The following is a 23,194-nucleotide window of genomic DNA, read 5'->3' as shown; positions in this document are numbered from 1 at the left end:
AACGTTCCATAGGATCCCTTAGTTAGTAAGACCCTTTACTATAATTCATAATGAAGCTCCTCTATTTATCGGGAAACATTTGAATTCTGTTACTTGTCAATTTTTTCTAATCATTCTAAGTATTTCAACGTTCAGTTTGAAAAAATTTCTTGCTGTTTTACTTACCTTAGGTCTAGTATAGTGAGGTCCACGTTATAATGGCAGTGAAGAAAGATAGGAGAAAAATGTTGCCAAGTCTCTCCATTTTGCCACTGAGTGTACACAGCTATTACTCAATTCACCCCATTAAATTTGATCTAATAATAGTTATCATTTCCTTAATTAAATAATCAATTTTATGTCAAATTAATTAAGAAAATATATTTTCATAATTTGATTCAAAAATTTGCTTTCATAACTGAGATCAGATTTTTAGTTTTATACAAATCTGAAATGGCGGCTAATTTAAAAAGCTGTGATACAACAATCTGAATTTCAAAACAACAGAAATTAAGTTATTTGGTAGGTATTCTACTCCAATTTCTTTTAAAAATGATAGGAAAAAGAAATCCTATCCAAAAAAGTAATTTTAATGTAAATAATTCTGAAATAACCTTTCAATATTATTTATACCAGTACGAGTAGGTCTAACCTATACGTGTAGCCCAACTGAAGCATGGATGGAGTCTAGGATGGTTAGTTATCAACTTTTAAAATGTCATTTCATGTATTTTAATTTGTGTTTCTCATACAGTAATGTCTAAAAATTATTTTATTGTTTCAAAAATACATTTTAAATCAATTACGGTATGCGACTTGCGTACTCGAGTATTTTGATAGAATGAAGAAAAAAATGTCGGCTGAGAATTGTTTGTCTACTTTTGTACAGTCACTGTCAAAAGTAAAAATAAAATATTCTGGCAAACTGACAACATTGCAAAGCGAGAGAGAGAGAGATAGTGCTATCTGTTTGTCGTATGATAGAAAATGACAGCAACAGTATTGTCAATGGTACACTGCCATTACTCAATTCACCCCATTAAATTTGATCTAATAATAGTTATCATTTCCTTAATTAAATAATCAATTTTATGTCAAATTAATTAAGAAAATATATTTTCATAATTTGATTCAAAAATTTGCTTTCATAACTGAGATCAGATTTTTAGTTTTATACAAATCTGAAATGGCGGCTAATTTAAAAAGCTGTGATACAACAATCTGAATTTCAAAACAACAGAAATTAAGTTATTTGGTAGGTATTCTACTCCAATTTCTTTTAAAAATGATAGGAAAAAAGAAATCCTATCCAAAAAAGTAATTTTAATGTAAATAATTCTGAAATAACCTTTCAATATTATTTATACCAGTACGAGTAGGTCTAACCTATACGTGTAGCCCAACTGAAGCATGGATGGAGTCTAGGATGGTTAGTTATCAACTTTTAAAATGTCATTTCATGTATTTTAATTTGTGTTTCTCATACAGTAATGTCTAAAAATTATTTTATTGTTTCAAAAATACATTTTAAATCAATTACGGTATGCGACTTGCGTACTCGAGTATTTTGATAGAATGAAGAAAAAAATGTCGGCTGAGAATTGTTTGTCTACTTTTGTACAGTCACTGTCAAAAGTAAAAATAAAATATTCTGGCAAACTGACAACATTGCAAAGCGAGAGAGAGAGAGATAGTGCTATCTGTTTGTCGTATGATAGAAAATGACAGCAACAGTATTGTCAATGGTACACTGCCATTATAACGTAGACCTCACTATAGGACGCTTCATGATAGTTCCAACTCCAAGGAATCGTTTCCAAAAATAGCAAAAATGTTTTTTCCGCTTAAAACTCGAAAATTATCGATTTTCAAGTAATTCTTGTTGTATAAAGTTCGATTTATGGAAATCAATCTGAAATAACTAACAGAGTTATGTCATATGCATTGAAACTGAATAAATATAGCTTATATTTTTCTATCCTCAACTTAATTCATACTGATTCGTTTTTCCTCTTATCCTGGAACAATTCTATAAAATTTGCCCACTATTTGTTGAATTGAGTGTTTGTTCAATTGTGTTTTCAATTTTTCCAGCCTACTACGAGGTAAAGACTGAAGATGGCATTACTATTGCTTATCCTGAAGACCATCTCTCGCATCCCTCCAATCAGCGTCCATCAGGTAAAATATACACAGTTCAATTTGGAGTTTTCAATGTTCATCTTCATCTCAGCATAGTATGCATTTGTCAATTTGTTATCTCCCATCATGTGCTTTCTATATAGGTATTGTTTGTCCAGTTAGTTATTTTAATAGGGCACCTGAATGTATAATAATTACAGAGAATCACTAGTATCCTTTTATTATATATAGATTTATATAAAACATCACTAGAAAAAAATCTAAACTATCCAGCTGCTAAAAATTAAATATTTGTTTACAAAAAAAAAATAATGATTCATTTTTAAAGGCCCCTTGATAATGGCTATATCGCTAAAGCTTTTCGTGTCTTATACTAGTAACCCCCTGGGTTGGAGAGCTCGCTCAAGAACTGTTTGTATCTTTGAAACCCGCAACTTTGAACTATAGTACAGATTTGATGAAAATTATGAAAACAAGTGAATATTTCTTTTACAAGACAGAATTCTTCTGCGACATGATGGTAACCTATTAAGACTGTGCAAAGGCTAAAAATAAACTTTCTACTGGTGATATTTTTCAAAGTTTTTCGATTTTTATATCATCAAGCTATCAAAATTAAAAGTTTTCACAAGAAAAAAATTTTTTCCCGACTTTTTGAGATATGAGCGCCTAAAGTTTTAATTTTTGGGACAGAACATTTCAAATTCGGTGAGAGATAAATCCATGAGATTTAGAGGATAGATTCTTCATGGTATTGTTGATCTAGTAAAACAAATATTTTCTTAGAATATCAATTTTTAGAAAGCCATTCAATTTTTTGTGTAGTTGAGAAGTTGATATTGTGGTAATTATTCATATTGAATGAAAAAGACTAAGAAATTGCCAAAAAACACTGATTTATTGATAAATAGAAATACCGGTTTCAGAGTTTATCAGAGATTGACAATGGTGTAATAACCGAAACCGGTATTTCTATTTATCAATAAATCAGTGGTTTCTTGGCAATTTCTTAGTCTTTTTCATTCAATAAAGCCATTCAATTTACAAAAAATAACTTTTAGTTGTACTTTAGATACTTTAGATTATATTCAAATCGAAAAACTTTGAAAAATATCACCAGTTGGAAGTTTATTTTTAGCCTTTGCGCAGCCTTAAGGCTGCTTGGTACTTTTTATTTTTAGTTCATAATTAGTTTAAATAATTTATAATTTTCATTCTGTTTTGATTGTTTAGTACCGGTTGTTGGACCATATATTTGGACTAAGGTTGATAGTTCATTGAAACCTATTTCGAGAGACCGTCGGATTCGTGAACGACACGAAGGGGACAGTGAGATTGAATTCAGAGAAGAAAATCGCAAACAGAGTTCAAAATGTAAGTTTGTGAAATACTCATCTGGCTTTATACTAAACCACTTATCAGATTCTTCGATTGCTTTTCCTCTCTTTCCATAAAGATGATATCCCTAACTCTTCAATGATTGTTTCCATTAAGCTGCGTTTACACCAAAGTTATTAACAAAGTGTTAATAACTTAATCCTTATAAATTCTATTAGATTTAACAGAACTTGACTTTCATCATCTGTAAAAAACCCTGAATAAAAGGGTAAACCACATAATCTAAATAAAGAAATTAAAAAACTGTATGATAAGTTATATTCAATCCAATAGAATCTTTAAGGATTAAGCTATTAACATTTTGTTAATAACTTTGGTGTAAAGCAGCTGTACGGGCTGTTTGTAAATAATAAAATTTGAACAATTAAATTACGAATAGCAGTCTGATCTTTTGTTGAGGAAGGGCCTAGTGTCCGAAAGCGGTGCTCCACGAATGTGAATAGAAACTAATAGCTTTTATTTATAAAAATCAGACTGCTATGTCGTAATTTAATATTGTTCGAAAGTGATATCCTTAACCTTTTTTCAAGCCTCTTTTAATAACAATAATTTCTGTCTGTTCAATCCTTGAAAGATTAGTTTTTCATTTGATTTTAAGTTTACTAACCTAGTTCAAATACCATTCAACATTCTCTATGACACAACCTGCTATTATTTTGTGAATTTGAAGTTTGTTTCATGTTTTTACAAAAGTTTTATCAACAATCTATCTAAATTTTAAATTGTTTGTTGCATTCTGATTTGTATATTCGGATTGATGATGTAGTGTATAAATTTAAATGGGCATAACCTACATAATATTTGGACAATTCAAGACAAAATTAGGAAATATAAGAAGTTTTGGGCAATAGCCTGTTTTTTCTTTTTCGACTATTGTACTTGTATTGTTTGCTCTATCCAATAAATAAATAAATAAACCTGTAGTGAGGTCCACGTTACAATGGCAGTGGAGAAAGATATCTAGCAGAACAAAGTTGCCGATCCTCTGTCTTGTCAATGCCTTCTATAGACGGTAGCTGATGCAGGTTTATTGATGTAATATTAACGGCTCATTCTCGTTTGAAATAATCAATTATATCTTATTGAGCAAGAAATGATATTTTTCAATTATTTCATAATTAAGATGAAATATTTTGTTAGTTGATTATTAATTACATATTGTTAAAAGACGATCTGGCAACAGAGCAAAGTGAGAAAGAGATAGCACTATCCGTTTTGTTGAATGATAGACAAGGATGACAATACCATTGCTAATCAAACACTGCCATTATAACGCGGGCATCACCTATAGCCATTCCGCCTTTATAACTTGAAGATATTTTGAATAAAGTCCTGTTATTAGTACTTTTTTCTTTCCAATACTATTCAATCCTTGTTATAGCCTCTTATCCTTACTATTTGTAAGCTGCGCAGCTGTATAAAATAAATTTATTTCCATAAGATTTATTGTTCTCCTAATGTTTACCGGTTATACATCGGTGATTCGTGGAATATATTTTTCAAGCTTGATTGAAGTTATCTTTCATAATACAAATTGAAAACATTAGAAATCAAAACAAATACAAATCAAAACATATAATACAAACATAATTTAACCTAAACATTGAAAATATAGAGCTACTAATTTTTTTTTAAAATTCAGATAACATGTAATTCACTTAATCACTTGATAATGGAATCTCATCATATAGCCGAAACATATTGTGACTAATTTCAATAAGACTACTTAGATTTCTATTTTTATTTACACGTAATTCATTTTATTTCACGACAGAATGACACTGATGTAATAACATAAGTAGATAAAATACTAGGGTAGTCATTGTGCTATTTTTCTTCCAAACTTGGGTGATTACACAGTCCAAAATAAGATACACTTCATGTGTACAATTTCTATAGCCTACAATTTTAGTCCAAGATAAACATGGAAATAGTTTCTCATTATTTGCTTGACATTGTTTTTTAACTATAACGACCAGTATTATTTAGCGATTTAAGTTGTATTTTAGTGACTATTAAACTACTCACTTTACTGGACTACACACTAGTCAATATTACACTAGTTGACCACCTTATAATTTTATCTACCAATGTTATTACATTAGTGTCATTTGCATTGCAAATAAAAAATAAAATAAATTGTGTTGGTGAACCAACACTACTCAATGTCGAGCCTTACCAAGGTCTTTGGTTCTCCTCATAAGGAGATATCAAATGGTGTTGTGTACCAAGTTGAGTTGATACGATATCATATTGCGTTGATACTGTATCATGTATGGTGATACTGTATCACCATAAAATGTGTCACATTTATCGTGACACAATAGAGAAAACATATTATAGCGTAAGAAGATATACCATGGTATAGGGCTTTTTAGTGATCCGTGGTCTAGTGGATAGAGTACTTGCGTAGCAGCATAGAGATCCCGGGTTCAAACCCTCTCATTACCAAAAGCTTTTTAACAAGATCACTCCCGTGTTATCGGATGGGCACGTTAACTGTCGGTCCCGGCTGAAGTATGACAGTCGTAAGGCCTATTGACAGCTTAAATTATATATTCAGGCGGTGGGACCATCCCGCAAGGGACTCCCCACCAACAAAAGCCATACGATTTTTACTTTCCTTGCCCTATTACCATAGGTAAGGAAAGTATTGCTTTCCGAAAAAAATTAAGCTACCCAAATTTCTAAATTTCTATACGTTTCAAGGTCCCCTGAGTCCAAAAAAGAGGTTTTTGGGTATTGTGTGTGTTTGTGTGTGTGTGTGTGTGTGTGTGTGTGTGTGTGTGTGTGTGTGTGTGTGTGTGTGTGTGTGTGTGTGTGTGTGTATGAGTGTATGTGCGTCTGTGTACACGATATCTCATTTCCCAATTAACGGAATGACTTGAAATTTGGAACGTAAGTTCCTTCCCCTATGAGGATCCGACACGAACAATTTCGATCAAATGCGATTCAAGATGGCGAAAATGTTATCAAAAACAGGGTTTTTTGCGATTTTCTCAAAAACGGCTCCAACGATTTTGATTAAAGTTATACCTGAAATAGTCATCGACAAGCTCTATCAACTGCCACAAGTCCAATATCTGTAAAAATTTCAGGAGCTCCGCCTCATCTATGCAAAGTTCGATTTTAGATTCCCAATTATCAGGCTTCAGATAAAATTTAAACAAAAAATTTCGAGTGGAGAAGATTGAGAATGAGAATCTCTACAATTAATGTTCAGCAACATCTTCACCTAAAATTTAAAATAAGCTCGAAATTCGAGAAAATGTTATTATTTCAATTGCAAACTGTTGGCAACTGTTGATTTTATCAAATCATCCACTATGAAGAGATAGCAGACCTCGTGTGTCTCCAGCGTTATTGTCCTGTCACCAGCTGGCTCAGATCTTTGTTTATTATTAGACTTAAGATGCACGTGAACACTAGCGTCAGGTGATCAACTTTCATAACGGCAAGGAAAGTTGTGTGAGTGCGCCACACCAGATTTTTTTTATGTTCTAAATTTCACTGTTAACTTGAGCCGATAGTCCTTGTAGTTCTTGAGTGCGCCACACCAGATTTTTTTTATGTTCTAAATTTCACTGTTAACTTGAGCCGATAGTCCTAGTAGTTCTTTTTCGTAAAGCTATGTGACGCTGGTAGTCTCTCATACTGTGCCGTTTTTACACTTTCACCCCAACAAAAGAATAATAATAGACAATATTGACAGTGAGGGGCTTGTGTTAACAAAAACTCGTCTTGAAATTTGGAACATGAACGACCTATACCATGGAATATCTTATTATGCTATCTTTTCTCTATGGTAAGATTGTGTTACTTATAATATGGATTGGCTTTCTTGAATTCAACGGCTGAGTTTATTCAGCAGTTTATTGAGTGATGAACTTGAGGTGATTAATCAGAACATTCATGTTTTCATTTCAGTGTCTGCAATGAGTTTCATTATACATACTTGGAGACGGCTTAATCAAATTATTGATACCGCTGTATTTCCTCATGTCACAAAAGCTGATATTGAGAATAAGCTACTCATGGAATTGGAAACTCGAACTGCAAGAGGGGACAGGTCAGTTAACAATAATTATCAAATAACAGCCTTTTGATCTATAAAGAGTGTGTTGTAACTATTATAACAGGTCAGTCAATTTTAGTGAGAAAACATGAAGAACTCAATATATAACCTATAAACTTGAGTTTTGATAGGAGATGACATTGCGTAATACGGCCAGAACATCCAAAAGGATCTCTCTGCCGATGAATAAAATATATAAACAGGTCAGTCAATAATTATCAAATAATAGTTATTTGTGCAACTAGTGCGCAAAGTGACAGTTTGCTGCACCGAAAGAAACGTTTACGCACGAGCCGTAGGCGAGGGCGGAATGGTTTCTTGAGTGCAGCAGAGGAACTTTGCGCACGTATTTCACATTAAATTTTTCCTACAGTTACCATTGAATATGAGAAGTGGTTGATTATGGGTAAAATGATGGCTGAAATCCCTCAAATTTGTGTCTGTATAGTTCTGTTATTAATAACAACTTTAATTTATTTTAAACTTGATAATCCAATTGAAAATTAAAATCGATAATTTATTCAAATTAAAAATTGAATTAATCCAATTAATTTGAGAATTAGAATAATTTTGAGTAAATCTTTATTTCTAAATAATTTTTCAACCAATCAATTTATGAATGAAAAAAAATTATTTGAAATAACGAATACTTAATAATATTCAAAATGTATAATTTAATGAGTTCTCATTTTTATTTATTTGAAAATCAGAAAAATATAGATAGAACAAATTCGCATTCAAAATACACGTCAACAATGTCAACAGCTGATTGTAACAGCAAGATAATACGCAAAGTATTAAGAGTACGCAAAGTAATACTTTGCGCACTAGAGCGGAAAAGTGATTCTTTGCGTTCTGTAATCAGTGTAGGAATGGTCACTTTTCAAGGTAACTGTAGGAAAAAGCATTTTCATTCATAAAGAGCGTGTTGTAACTATTATAACAAATCAGTCAATAATTATCGAATAAAAGGCTTTTCATGCATAAAGAGCGTTTGGTAACCATTATGAAAGGTCAATTAACAATAATTATCAAATAACTGCATTTCGAATAGAATAGAATTTCATTTCGCCAAAATACAATATACATATGACACTTTTTATGTAGTTGAGAAGTTGATATTGTGGTAATTATTCATATTAAATGAAAAAGACTAAGAAATTGTCAAAAAACACAGATTTATTGATAATTAGAAATCTTTCAAAGTATCAATAAATCTGTGTTTTTTGACAATTTCTTAGTCTTTTTCATTTAATACATAAGACAAATGTAAATTATAATAAATCTTAATGTTTTGGCTCAGCCAGCAAAGTCAGACTTGTGCGCTGGCTGTGAGTTCGTTAAGAGAACAAAGTAAAAAAAATACTGAAACATGAAAAAAGAACAAGAAGACAAGATAAATAAAAATAAAAAGTAGCCTACTAATAGTATTTCTAACAAATAATACAATGATATCAAATAAATTATTTCCATTCATATTGTGTACGTTCTGTGTACAGTAAATTGTTCCAGTTCCAATCGAAAATTGTTCCATCACGTGACTAGTGCAAAATTTTCCCATAGAACGTTATTTCAAAATCGTTGGTTCAAGCTTTTGGCGCGCACTTATAGAGTTGATTTACACCGAAATATGTCGTTTACTAGCTGCGTGAATGAAGAAAGGCTGTCTAGAAAAGTGTGCATTTCTTTCATTCCATTACCCCCAAATTTTCTATAGAGAAATATTCATTTAACGAATGGTTATCAAACATCATTTTGTTGGTTATGTATTCTATGGTTATGCTATGGTAAACAAACTATCAGCGCATGCGCAGAGAAGCAAGCAGACTACAATTCAATCGACCATTGAGAACTCGGATAGTTGGAACTGTAACAATTTACCACGGTTCGACTGTGGGACAGGAACTTGGAACTGGAACTGGTTTCTGGTACAGAATCTGTCAAAATTCTTCCCATGGGAAGCGGAACTTTTTACCTGGTAAATTGTGAATCGGACAATTTACCACATTCTATGTACACAGAACGGGTCCATTGAGCGTGTTGTAACCATTATGAGCGAGAAGCATATTTCATGTAAGAGCGTAGCAAGTTCTTACTTTTTACTTAAGGATACATCAACGAACCATGGAATAAACACTGTAGAACTGAAAAAGCATTTTTATAGTATTATTAATATCACTTCCTTTGTGAGTGAGATTTTTGAACTAGCATTTAGACTTAATCAATCGGTCAATTCAAATAAAAACTCCAATACAGTTTTTGTACTATTATCCAAAATTTTAATTTTAACTAGTTGGAAATTCAAATATATTTTTTTGAAATTTGCCAGCCACTATTATTTTTAGTCAGTCGTGGAATGTCAGTCTCTTTAATCCTTAGAAAATTGTATCTAATATATAAAATGTATTACTTCTTTAAAATATCTATTATATTGAAAGATACTTTGTATAGATAAATTATTATATTATATACATTTTACTATTGTGAGATTGAAACCTGAAGTTATGTACGGTATTATTAACAAATTGACGTTTCTGATGTTCATTGTTAGGAATAAAATTATTCTTATTCTCATCCAATGAAAGCTATAAAAATAAAACTAAGGACCTCTGCTACTGCAAATGCTGACCGAAGAACTAAATAGCAGAAGGAAATTTTGAATGTCCATCGGACTATTATCGTGCAGTCGACTAGTGTGTGACATCGATGTTATCAACTTTAGTAGGTTTTGTGATGATAACTCTGTTTGAAACCCTTCAAAATGCAACCAGTAAAAACATAATTTTCCCTTGAGCCACTGTGGCTTCCATGTTTACTAATTATTCTCTATTCAAGATGCACTCCTGTAGAAATATATGATCATCAACCTGCGCTTGTGGATCTATTAATAGCGTGGACCAGTATAAGTATCTTGGGGTCATGTTTGATTATCGTCTGAGTTGGGTTCCTCATATTCAGTGTTTAAAACAGAGACTGAGAAGATTGTTGTATGGGTTTTCCCAATTGAGCCATGTGCTGAATATCAGACTGTGCAGGAGGATCTATCATGCCTATGCACAGTCAATATTGGAGTACGGCATTATTTTTTGGGGGGAGTGTCGTCTGCAGGTCTTGAACCTCTTGCTGTCACCCAGAGAACAATTATGAAAACTATTTTGAAAAAAGAATCAAGATACCCCACAGCGCTGCTGTTCTCGGACTTCCCAGTGCTCAACATCAGACAACTATACATCAAAACAAAATCAAATCAAATCAAATCAAAATTTTTATTCACAATACAAACAGTTGAGGGTCCTGCCAAACCCAAAGGTTTTTCGGCGGGTGCCCAGTTACAGGAAAAAAATGAGTTACAAAAGATAAATAAACTTAGACAAAATAAATATTACACTTCAAAGATTTTAAGTAAAAAATGAAAGAAAACTAATGCAAAATGAAAAAATAAAATAAGAAATATACATCAGATTTTGATACAGGATTAATTAAAAAAAGGGAAAAATGAAAATTTATTAGAAAGGAATGAAATAATAAGGAAAAGGGAAAAAAAATTTACACAAGTAATAGTACATTTTTATCGTTGAGGCAGGCGGCAGTGACAATAAAAGGAAAATTTCAAAACTTCTGCCAGCAAAAATTGAAAAATTCTAATAATGTAAGCATATAGCTGTCATTTTTTTAAATTGACGTTTCTTAAAATTATGTGTACGTTTGTAATATTATTAGTTTTATAAATTGATTGTGCTGTTATTATTGAGATACAACATTACATCCTTCTTAGAGTAATCACGAATATTTGGAGGTAGTCTGTTAAATAAGTAGGGAATTACATGATGTAGGGATCTTCTACCATAAATATTATTGAATCTGGGTACTACATATATTGATGGAGATCTTAAATTGTAGGGTGAGGGAGGAGCAAGGAGTCTATAGTATAAATTTTCTTTGTGGAGTATTACAATTTTGAAAAGGTAGAAATGTTTGGGCGATCCCTACAAGAGATTTATGTACATTACTCAGTTATATTAGGAAACATAAAGCAGATCTATTCATCAATATCGAACATAATTATCAAACACGACATAGGAACAACCATGGATATTATATACCTAGATTGATACACGGAACTGAACTTAAATCACCATACTATTTAGCTCAGATTTTATACAGGAATGTTCCAGATAATATGAGGGAGGCCGAGAGCAGCAGCAATGTGATGGTTAAAAGCTCGTTGAAGAAATGGCTCTTCAGCATAGGCTGGATTGGAGCTGAGAGGCTAATTCACTCACCTTACACCTAGTGAGAGTAAATGCATTGGGGAATAACTTTATACCTTAATATTTCGAAATGCTAAATTCATTTATACACTCATACCTCACGTTCAAGTACTTAGAGTTTCAAAACATAATAGACGCTTATAAAACAATAAATTACCTCCGGTTTTTGGGTCCTCTTGCTCTCTCACTCTAGATATAGAGATATATACTCTAGATATACACCCAACACTATAATTATGTTATCATTTATAATTCACTTACTGTTATCTGAATCTTATTTTTGTAATTTGAATCACACATATTGCAATTTATAGTAAATATAACTACTGAATAATACTGCTTGCTGGAACTGTCCCCCAATCTCAGACGCATAGTCTTACTGGGGGAATTCCACTCAATCAATATGTTCTTTGTACTGTTTTTGTAAAAATTCAATTCTTATTTTGTTGAATATTAAATATAAATATGTACATGTATTGTATGCCAAGTGGAAATAAACGAATTGAAATGAATTCATTTCTTAGGCCCGGTTGCACAAAAGCCGGTTAAATTTTAACCGTGATTAGTTTTACGAAAACCAATCAGTGATGGCCTTTCTGATAAGAAGGCTTATCAAAGCCGAAAATAATTTAAACAAATTATGTGTCTGTTCTAGTGTTCTACATACTGCTGTCCGTCTTCACCAGTTTGTATATATGGAAAGAATATTGGAATGTATAAAATATCATATTGATGATATATCTCCTATTGTTAATTGTCCAAACATGCTTAATCGAGTAAGTAGTATGCAATTTTCTATTCTCTTTTATGCAAGTATGCATAACACATTCTAAATTTTGATAGAAACATTCAATCAAACATTTATATTTATGTAAACATTTATATTTATATTTATGTATTCGTGGCCCTGATAAATTGAACTATGACATTTGACACAGCTTTGAGCTTTTGATGGGTTATCTCATAAAAATCTAAACTGTACAGGCATCTGCGCCACGAACACGCGCATTTTGCTTTCCATCAGATGATTATATCTGTATCAGCTGATTCGGCATCAGCTGATGAAAAGTGAAATGCTCGTGTTCGTGGCGCTCAAGTCTGTACTTAGCTAAAGATGAGTGTTCCATGTTTGGAAATCATGTGCATACTCTTCCAAATTGACTTGAAAAGAGTCAAAGTGACCTGCTTATTTTTAAAATATGTAGTACAGTAGATTTGATCTTTTATGTTTTCATTCGTAATTATTTAGATTTTTATACATATATTGTGTGACAATAAGGAAAATTTAGGGATTTCATTTAGCTAAGAAACATCAATTATCTCAACAACAAACTTTTGAATTGAGTGCAAACTCAAATATTGAACGGGTCAGTTCCTTTTTTAAAAAATTAATATATATATATTTTTAAATTCAATTTTATTTCTATCAAATTGGTAACAATACAATATATTTATGATACAATGTATGATTTATGAATAGTTTTTAGTATAAATACACTCAGAGATTCCAATCAACACATAAATTCTTGAACTAAAAATAACAAGTTTTCAATCTGACAGAGTAATATACTTTATAGTGAAGTCCACGTTATAATGGCAGTGGAGAAAGATAGGAGAACAACGTTGCCGATGCTCTGTCTTGTCAATGCCTTCTATGGACGGTAGCTGATACAGGTTTATTGATGTAACATTAACTGTTCATTCTCGTTTAAAATGATCAATTATAGCCTATTAAGCAAGAAATTATTTTTTTCAATAATTTCATAATGAATTTTCATAATTAAGATGAAATATTTTGTTATTTAGTTGTTAATTCTACATTGTTAAAGACGATCTGGCAACAGATCAAAGCGATAAAGAGATAGCAATATCATTGCTAATCAAACACTGCCCTTATAACGTTGACTACACTTCACTATAGAAGTAATCCTATTATATTAAGCGAGCGATTTCTGTATTTCTGTATCTGGTTATATTCATGTTCAACGGATCTCGAAAATGGCTCTAACGATTTTCACGAAATTTGGAACATAGTAGGTTTATGATATAAATATTCGATTGCACTAAGTCTCATCCCTGGGAAAACTTGCTGAAGGACATTAAAAGGATAATTCATCCTTGGAAAAACAGATGATAATTTCATCGTCTGTCGGTAACAGATGATGCATGTGCCTGTGTGGCAGATCAACTGTGTAATCAATTAAGCTTACCGTATCTCGCGAGAAATCTAGAAATTTTAATTGACTATCAAAATAATCTGATTTGTTGACATGAGATGGTATATATCATAACATTCAAAGTTAATCATTATTTTACAGTTCCAAGTGATTAGTGAGTGTTATATTGTTATTCAATTTGGTATGTAAACAATCTAAATTAGAACTTTTATGTTTTCAAATATTTGGACTGAAAATTTGATCTGAATTCAAGTGTATGGAACATAACCTACTTTTTGGAACATTTTTAGTGTATAAATCAAAATTCGGGGAAGAAACAGTTTTGAACTGTGTCTGTTAGTCCTTCCCCAATCATTTTAAAGAATTGAGATTTGTTTATCAATAAATAAATGACGTTGTTATTGTTGCAGCAAACTCCACTGCATCTCCTTATTCAAATGAACGTTGTTACCGACATGCTACACATAAGCGTTATTAAAGCGTTGTTGCAAGTCGGTGCAGATCCGAATAAAACAGACATATTTGAATTCAATGCATTGCATTTGGCTGTCAAGGAGAACAATGTCAACATAGTCAAATGTCTTCTGGAGTTTCCGGGTATCAACATCAATCAAGTTTCGGCTAATAGTAAGTTCATATATTCACTTGTTCGCCATATTTTATTACAAAAATTAAATGATGAAATCTTAGACCAGTTATAGAATAGACACGCTGGGAAGTCTAGCCTCTGAAGCCAACATCTACTACCATATCGCCCCATCGTGACGTCAGCATCGGATAGAAAACATTTCTGTAGAGTTTGTTTAGCATACATTGTTTTCCATAGCAGATTGTGTCTATTTCAGATGGAAAAAGATTATTGTTTATGAAAATGGTAAACTCCCGATGCGCTCCCGCTGAGACACAATCTGCTATGGAAAACAATGTAGGCTAAACAAACTCTACAGAAAAGTTTTCTATCCGATGCTGACGTCACGTTGAATTCAGAATGAATGATTGAGAATCGAAATTATAGGATAGAAATATGTATCTCATTAACTTGGCTAATATAATTATGTTGTCATAATACAGTAGTATGAAAGAGTGGGAGAGAACCGGAACTTCTTGAAGTGGATCAAGCAAAGAAGAGCACAGCTGATTGGCCACATCATCAGACGTGACACTCTACTGACAAGGATAATGGAGGGAATGGTTGAGGGAAGGAATATGAGAGGAAGACCTAGGCTGGAGTATATGAAACAATTGCTACGGGATATGAGATGTGGATCATACTACGAGCTGAAGCGGAAAGCGGACGACAGAAAAGCATGGAGAGCTGCTGCCAACCAGCCCTACGGCTGTTAACCCAAGAGAGAGAGAATACAGTAGTGTTTTGCTTGAAGCTTCCTTAGGATACTAAGCCGTTCAGGTTTGCTCAGGTTTGCCATGACGGGACATCATGCTGAACCTTCAAACCTGAATGCTTCAAATGGGAGGGAGTGCTTGTCTGTTGAAGTGACTAGTTTTCTTGGAGTGGAATTGCAAAAAATATGAAATGGGATAAACACTTGGAAAAACTTATAAAACAGCTCTATCATGCACTTTTTGCACTGAGAACTGTGAGGACTGCATCCACTATAAAGACAGCTCAGAAGGTGTATTATGGATATTTTTTAGCCCTAATACGCTACAGCATCTTCTTTTGGGGGAATAGTAAAAATAATTTATATAAAATATTTAAGATGCAAAAGAAAGCTGTTCGTGTTTTGGAGGGCTTGCGGCCATCCAATTCATGTAGGCCCATTTTTAGAAAACACAGGTTTCTCACGGTCCCAGCATTGCACTTCCTTGAGACTGTAAATTTTGTCTTCAGAAATTCAGAGAGATTTGAGGGAAATGTAGCTTGCCATGGCTATAGCACAAGAGCAAAGAGTTCAGCTGTATATCAGTACCCCGCTCACAGACTGACACTTTTGGAAAAAGGACCATATTATTCGGGACTGAAGCTCTTCAATTGTCTACCTGAAAGAATACGGTTATGTGGTAGTCATAGGCTTTTCTTGTCTTCAATTACTAATGTACTTGTGGAAGCGTGTCCCTATACAATGGAGGAATGTTGTGGTGCCTTCATACTTTGAGTTTATACAGATGGATACACTTTGCATAGAAAAGATGTTCATGACATGTTACATGCCACTTGAGCTCTGCTCAGATTTGTGGCTTCACGTAACAAATGACAATAATAATAATAATACTGTAGTGAATTTGAATTTCGCTCCTTCAGTCAGGGTACGTAATGTCGGCTGCTAGTGAGAGCGAAATGGCATCACTCGTGTGACGTCACGGACGTTCACTTTGTTACGTTCAATCTGTGAGTGCCCATACACATTCTGACCGCTGGGCGCAAGTTGCACATTCCCACTTTAACCATCTTCTTATTCTATCTTTTCTCTATGGTAATGATTTGTATTGATTTCAGTGGGAACGCCGCTTCATATTGCTGCTGAGGAGAATAGAGTTGAGATAGCGAGGCTTTTGTTGAAGCACGGAGCTGATGTGAACAGTATCGACCTCCAGAAAGGCCAAACGCCTCTACATGTCGCCGTCAAGAAGAGCCATGTGCAAATAGTTGAACTGCTATTGAAACAGGTAGGCTCTCATAAATCAAAATAGAAATCTGAGTAACCTTTTTAAAATATTTAGTCACAATGGCCCATATGAATAAAACCAGACCAAATGCTCATGAGCAAGAGCATGGAGCATAAGGTTTTGCTCATGAGCAAAAGGTAGAAGCAAAAGCATTTCCTCATTTTGATATGAATAAGCTTTACCTTATACTCTTACCTTATGCTCCTGAACTCTGGAGCAAACACTCACGTATTTTAAAGATTTTTCATCAGCTGATTCGTTTTTGTAGCCTTACTTTGTTTTTATAGCTCACGGAAGCGCTAAATATGCAATTAGGGGGCACCGCTTGTGTTTGCGTCGTCTGCTCTGCTTTCTATTTATGAATAGTTTTAGGTTAGTTGAGATTAGAATTTTGAAATAATAGCGTGAAAAAATGTAATCTCTATAATAATCTTCAGCATATTCTTATAATATCAATAGCCTTCTTATAATAGCCTACACTCTCATCTTCTTAAATGCCTATATCTTATTTTGTGATGGCTATCTTTATATCAGGTATCCATCTTTTGTATTTATTCTTTTGTAGGAATAATGGTGATATATATCACGGTTGAATCTAAAAAGAGTTTTATAGTTCTCAACTATTGGTTGTGATCGTATCTGGTATAGTTCCCTCTTCCTCATACAAATTAGTTGAGCCATTTCAGTATGAGCAAAAGGTGATAAGCTGCTCTATACTAGACTCACCTTTTTTGAAGCATTTGCTTCAAAAGTTGAGCAAATGCTCTAGTTTATTCATACAATTTTGAGTATAAGCTTTTACTTTTGAGCAAATGCTCAAGCTATTTTTTTGGTGAGCATGAACAAAAGGTTTTGCTCACGTTTATTCATAGAAAATGAAGCGAATGCTCCATATTTTAGAAGTATAAGCAAATGCTCAACTTTATTCTTATGACCTAACATGTTTCAGATTTCTATTTTTATTTATATTCGAAAGTAGTAGCCCTAGAGAAAAAAAGACAACATGTAGGTTCTTCGTTATTTTTCACAAGCAGTGAAAAATAACAGCTCCCTCATCAATCATCAGTTATCATCTACCAGCACGTAACCCGTGCTCCGCAATGGTCTATTTTACAACTTGACAAACTGAATACTTGACCGAGCGGAATCTTGAAGAGTTCGAAGTAGGCCTAGAACCATCCTCGGTTAATTAAGTATCTATATGCAAAATGTCAAGTTAATTACAGTCCAGTAGTTTAGACTTGATGATGCGTCAAACATAATTTACCTATCCCGTACATGTATAAGCCAGTTCTTTCCTTTATTGTAGTATATGTAAGTTCTTCAACTTGGTACTAACATAATAAAGTGAGAGAACTCAAATTTTGTTTAGAAAACTTCCTCGACAACTTAATTCCAACCTGAAAAAATTGGACTGGTTATTAATTTAGTTACCCACCTGTTTCGAAGAAGTAGTCTCTCTAGATTATAGTTTATATTAGCATATATGGTATGTACATGTCATTTCAAGGGGTGAGGCGTCACTATTTGGCTCTGTTATCTCCAGGAACAATTCTGTTGAAAGTTTGAATGAAAGATAATAATGTTTCATTTTAAACGATTATTTATCGAGCAAGATGAAATCTAGTATAAGATAAGTTTACTATTCAAAATCCTAGAGTTTGAAAAGTCTAGAACTTGGATAAATCTCAAGCTCGGAAACTGGCCCTTAATAATAATGAAAATGAATTTAAAAAATTGAAATTAAATTATCAATATATTAACAAATTGCAAACAAAATAATTATCGTACGGTTTGCAACACTGGCTCGGAACAGTGGACTCGCAGAAAATAGCGATGTCTTTGTCTTTTGATGTTTACTCCACCATCGTTTTCGGGGAGAGGGAGAGTAATGATGCAGAAGAGTGGTGGTAACGAATGCTGAATAGCATTACTGGAATCTCATATTTTTGAGAATCACATTGAACGGATGGAACTGATGATGCAGTAGTCTACTTTATTCAAACTTGGCGCACTCGAAAAAACGATTATCCTTTGATTTCTTCACCTTTTTTTTGTATTTATTTTAAATATTTTCAATTTAATAATATACACATTACATATCAATTTCTGTCCAGTCATCGGCGAATCCAGAGATGACCGGACGCCTCGCCTCTGGTCATTTCAATTATAATAATATATTCATCTCCCATGAATAAAATTTGAACATTAATTCTGAAAAATCTAGAAGGAAAATTGAAATTTGGGCTTCAAGATGCATAAAGGTGCTTCGAGATTGATATTTTTATTTTATATTTATTGATTTTAGAATCTATGTGAAAAATTTGGAGATCTAAATCATTCCCTTTTTTTCGGTATGCAAACCACAAGTTGACATGTATTTATGCGAACAAACAAACACAATCCTACTCTCTCTTATTATTACTCTCTTAGACAGAAGATACCACTATTTCTGAATTAACATCCAGGGTTATTTTCATAATCGGTTTTCATTGAAATCTAAATTCGATCCACTATCATTATACAGTTTGTGATTTTATCATTCGAAAATCAAACCAGTGCTTCTTTGTGAAAAATATAAATAAATGAAATGAATAAATAAATTCTCAACCTAATGAAAGCACCATCAGATAAACAATATCTTGGAGAATTTATCCTCAAAATTTCACGATTTTATCTATGTCATGTTATAATGGCAGCAGAGAAAGATAGTAGAACAGCTTCGCCGATTCTCCACCTTGTCACTGCCTTCTATTGGGGATAGCTGATACTGGTATATCTGAGGTAATATTAAGGCTAGTCGCACACCAGTTAGTCAAGACAAGACATGATCAGACACGTTCAGTCACAATACTTCACATAGTTGCTTATGAAGACATGAGTCTTATTGCAATGACTAATCAGTGTGAGTTGTGTCATAAGCAACTATGTGAAGTATTGTGACTGAACGTGTCTGATTATGTCTTGTCTTGACTAATTGGTGTGCGCCTAGCCTAACTGTTCATTATTGTTTTAAATTCATGAATTATAATTCATTCATCAAGAAATATCAGGTTTTTCAATGATTAAATATATTTTTATAATTGAGATTAAAAAAAGTTGTTAATTTCCTAAATTATTGAAAAGCGATGAAGCGACTTGCAGAGCTAGAAAAGGATAGCACTATCTGCTCTGCTGAATGATAGGCAAGGACCGCAACACCAATGCTAATCAAAAATACTGCCATTATAACATAACTCTCACTAAAACAATTCGGCAATGGTTCTTCTCCAAGATTTTAACTTCAGGCGCTCTTATCTCAAAAAGTAAAAATGATAGAGAAAATTGTTCATTCTAAGTATTTTTCAAGTCGTATTTTTCTAAATCAAAACACTTGGGAAAAATGTCACCAGTAAAAATGTTCCATAAAGCGTAGCGCACAGCCTAGAGGCGAGTTGATCAGCAATATTTGTGTATTAAATAGATAGATAAATGAATTATTATTAATAAATGAATTATTATTATGTTAGGAGAGAAGATTTCATAAAAATAATAGAAAATGCAAGTTCTTTGCATTTTTATCCAAATAACTTTGGTTCCTCTTGTGTTGTTGCCTCAACAAGATTTTAAATCAAGTTAGATAAATATTTTTTTCATTCTCCATTATCATAATTCACCTTGAAGTAAAACTGATATCATATCGTAATATTAATCATTCATCTACTGATGTTATGCTATTTTTCAGGCTGATATAGACATCAACAAGGAGGATTATAGATGTCAGACTCCGCTTAAATTTGCAATTCTTCGTGCTGATACAAGATTGTTGAAAATTGTCAATAAACTTGTCAACCGTGGCGTAAGTTCATTTATAAATTTTCAATTTCACTTACTTTAATTTAAATTCAAAGAGAAAATTTCCCTCCAAAGAGTAAACTATCAATGCTCTTTTCATTCGTGTCATTTTTCCCTATGTGGAATCTCCTTTCGATCAATATTATTGGTTTCACCTTCAATTGATCAATTTCAATTATTTTTTTCCATTTATAATATACTTTCAATGTGCATTCCGTTCACTGAAGTAATCTTAACTGGTATATCAGTAATAAGTAGCTATTGTGACACACATACTTCATTTAGATGAGCAATGTAGAATGCATACAAAACATATTACTGAATAATGTAATAACTTAAAGAAAAGATAGCATAAGTCAGCTTTGGTGCTATTATGCATTAAGCTATCTTATGCTATATTTTCTCCACGGTAATAATTCTCCAGTAACATCGTGAGAGTTTTATATAACCAGTTTGCAAGTTTGTATTATATTATAAGTTTGTATATTATTACATGCAATATTGTTTGTTTATTACATATTGTATACATAACAAGTTTGTACTAGTAATTTGAATTGGAATACTTAGAATCTTAAAATGAAGCAAGACAATAATTCACCATCTATTTCTTATATTGTTTACTTACTGTATTATTATTTTTTAATCATGATACTATATTGTTCATTCAGATTTTATACTTCATTCTGCTACACTGGGTAGCCGTCTAGTTATCACCCCGTCTACTTGACACCTGGTCATTTTGGAGACTACTTGTATCCTCGTAAAAATATACCATTGCCGTCAAGTTGTCCCCCCGACTACTTGGGACTACTGGACCAAAGGTGCCAACTAGTCATGACCGTAAACGACAACTTGACACCTCGCACCCTTACGACAGGTTGTCCCCTCGACTAGTTATCACCTCCTCAGAAAGGATACAACTAGACGGGTATGGCTCACGTCTACTTTTCCCCTAAAAACCGGTTTTAAAAGGGGACAAGTAGTCGGGGTGGCACCTAGTCGCGTACCCCTACACTAGTAGAAATTTAACCTTGTTTTCTAATATCTAGTTCCTTCTTGTAACAAGGTTGAGATACTTCTTGTAACTAGGAATGTATATAATAATAGAGAAAATAGTTATTTTCTATTATTATTATTTTATATTTTTCCTATTATTAAATTGTTATTTTCTCTCCTATTTTCTCTATTATTATATACATTCCTAGTTCTTTTCTATCTTACTATTATCTTTTACTGCTAATTAAATTAAACGGTTGTAAACTTGATCCTCAACTTTCTTTTTCAGGCAACTTTTGAATCAACAAATTTGGCAGAAGAAACTGATGATTCACTGGAGAGTGTTGAAGAAAATGCAACAAAAACTACTGCAAAAAACAGAAAAATGCAAACATTAGCTTTCCTGTTCAGCCAGATATCCGTTAATGAAAATATTCCATCTGAGATACCGTTCATCGATACATCAAATATCGAGTATTGAGTAGTGGAAGCCATTTATTATTGTGTACTTGGCAATATTTTTTAAACAGTTTTAATCAGCTCTTAACATTTTTTATTTATTAGTAGAGTAATGTATTGCAACTCTAATTTTATCAAATACATTTTTAAATAAGTTACTATAAGGTATAGTAAGGTATATTGTATAAGGTATCTTACATAAGATATTGAATTCAAACATGTTTTTCTATAGGCATTGTATATTGGAAAAAAAAATTTGAGAAAATATTCAGTAGACATTCAATGTGACCGTTTTATTGGTTTAATTTATATTCAGTAAGCAACAAAACAAAGTTTTGGCTGTCTGATATGTGCCAGGTTTCTTTTGAGAGAAAATGTCAATTTGGTCAAAGTAGAATATTAAAATATTATTTGATTAAATGCTGTTTTCATTGTTTGGTTCATATCTCAAGAGATATTTTTACTACCTAAATTTCATTATCTCAAACTTTTCAAAAATCATGAGTTTGTTGAAAGTTGTTTGAGGGGGGTATTAAGGTAACTAAAAATCTACTGGAGGTAGGTAGTCCTGAATTTTTTTACAGAGTACAACAATTTTTCCATAGGCTATATTTATGCCATTGTTGATAAATAAAAAACCTATGTACCTGTGTTATTGCCAACTTGAAACGATCATAGAATGTCCTAACAACAACCTATTATCATGGTTCATGAAACATAAACAAGGAAAAGATTTACAAAACAACTCTATTGGTAGGCTCAAATGATAATTATTATTGAATAATGAGTGATGTGATAGAAAAAAAATGTGTGTTATATGAGTACAGTACTACCAGAGACAAACAAATATAGTGAGGTCCACGTTATAATGGCAGTGGATAAAGATAGAAGAATAGCGATCCCGATTCTCTGCATTAATTAATCGTATTTCTACACTGTCAAAAACATAATTGGCATCGTTGTGGACCTAGAAAAGGATAGTACCACCGGCTTTGTCGAATGATAGACAAGGATAGCAAAACCAAAGTTGATCAAATACTGTCATTATAACGTGGACCTCACTATAGGTACGTTTATCCTTTTTCCTTATTCCTTTCGCTTATCCTTTCTCTAGGGTACTGCCCAATCTCAATTTTTTTCTTTCGGCAAAGATGGTAAAGTTTGATTTTTTAAATTAATTTTTACTGCCAATACTTTTGACTGCATAGAATAGCGAATTCGAAAAAGAACTAAAA

General features: G+C 32.6%; 1 protein-coding gene across 1 annotated transcript; it reads left to right on the top strand.

The window, feature by feature from the left end:
• Positions 1–1,998: 1,998 nt before the first annotated feature.
• LOC111053261 (ankyrin-3-like) lies at positions 1,999–22,614 on the top strand. Its single transcript, XM_039420753.1, has 8 exons — positions 1,999–2,160; positions 3,355–3,495; positions 7,447–7,588; positions 12,521–12,641; positions 14,453–14,669; positions 16,501–16,670; positions 20,395–20,508; positions 21,790–22,614. Exons 3-8 carry the CDS (start codon positions 7,455–7,457, stop codon positions 21,979–21,981), a joined length of 948 nt encoding a protein of 315 aa, XP_039276687.1. The 5' UTR covers positions 1,999–2,160; positions 3,355–3,495; positions 7,447–7,454; the 3' UTR covers positions 21,982–22,614.
• The last annotated feature ends 580 nt before the right edge of the window (positions 22,615–23,194 follow it).

The sequence above is a fragment of the Nilaparvata lugens genome, chromosome 2, assembly GCF_014356525.2.
Source record: "Nilaparvata lugens isolate BPH chromosome 2, ASM1435652v1, whole genome shotgun sequence".
Lineage (NCBI taxonomy): Eukaryota > Metazoa > Arthropoda > Insecta > Hemiptera > Delphacidae > Nilaparvata > Nilaparvata lugens.
Note: the sequence above shows the minus strand (reverse complement) of the source record. Positions and strands in the feature narration are given on the sequence as shown.

Excerpts from the sequence above, each read along its gene's own strand:
- LOC111053261 (XM_039420753.1), top strand. The coding sequence starts at position 7,455 with ATGAGTTTCATTATACATACTTGGAGACGGCTTAATCAAATTATTGAT. Across the intron at positions 12,642-14,452 it reads GTCCAAACATGCTTAATCGA|CAAACTCCACTGCATCTCCT; the intron begins GTAAGTAGTATG and ends TTATTGTTGCAG. Across the intron at positions 14,670-16,500 it reads CAATCAAGTTTCGGCTAATA|TGGGAACGCCGCTTCATATT; the intron begins GTAAGTTCATAT and ends TATTGATTTCAG.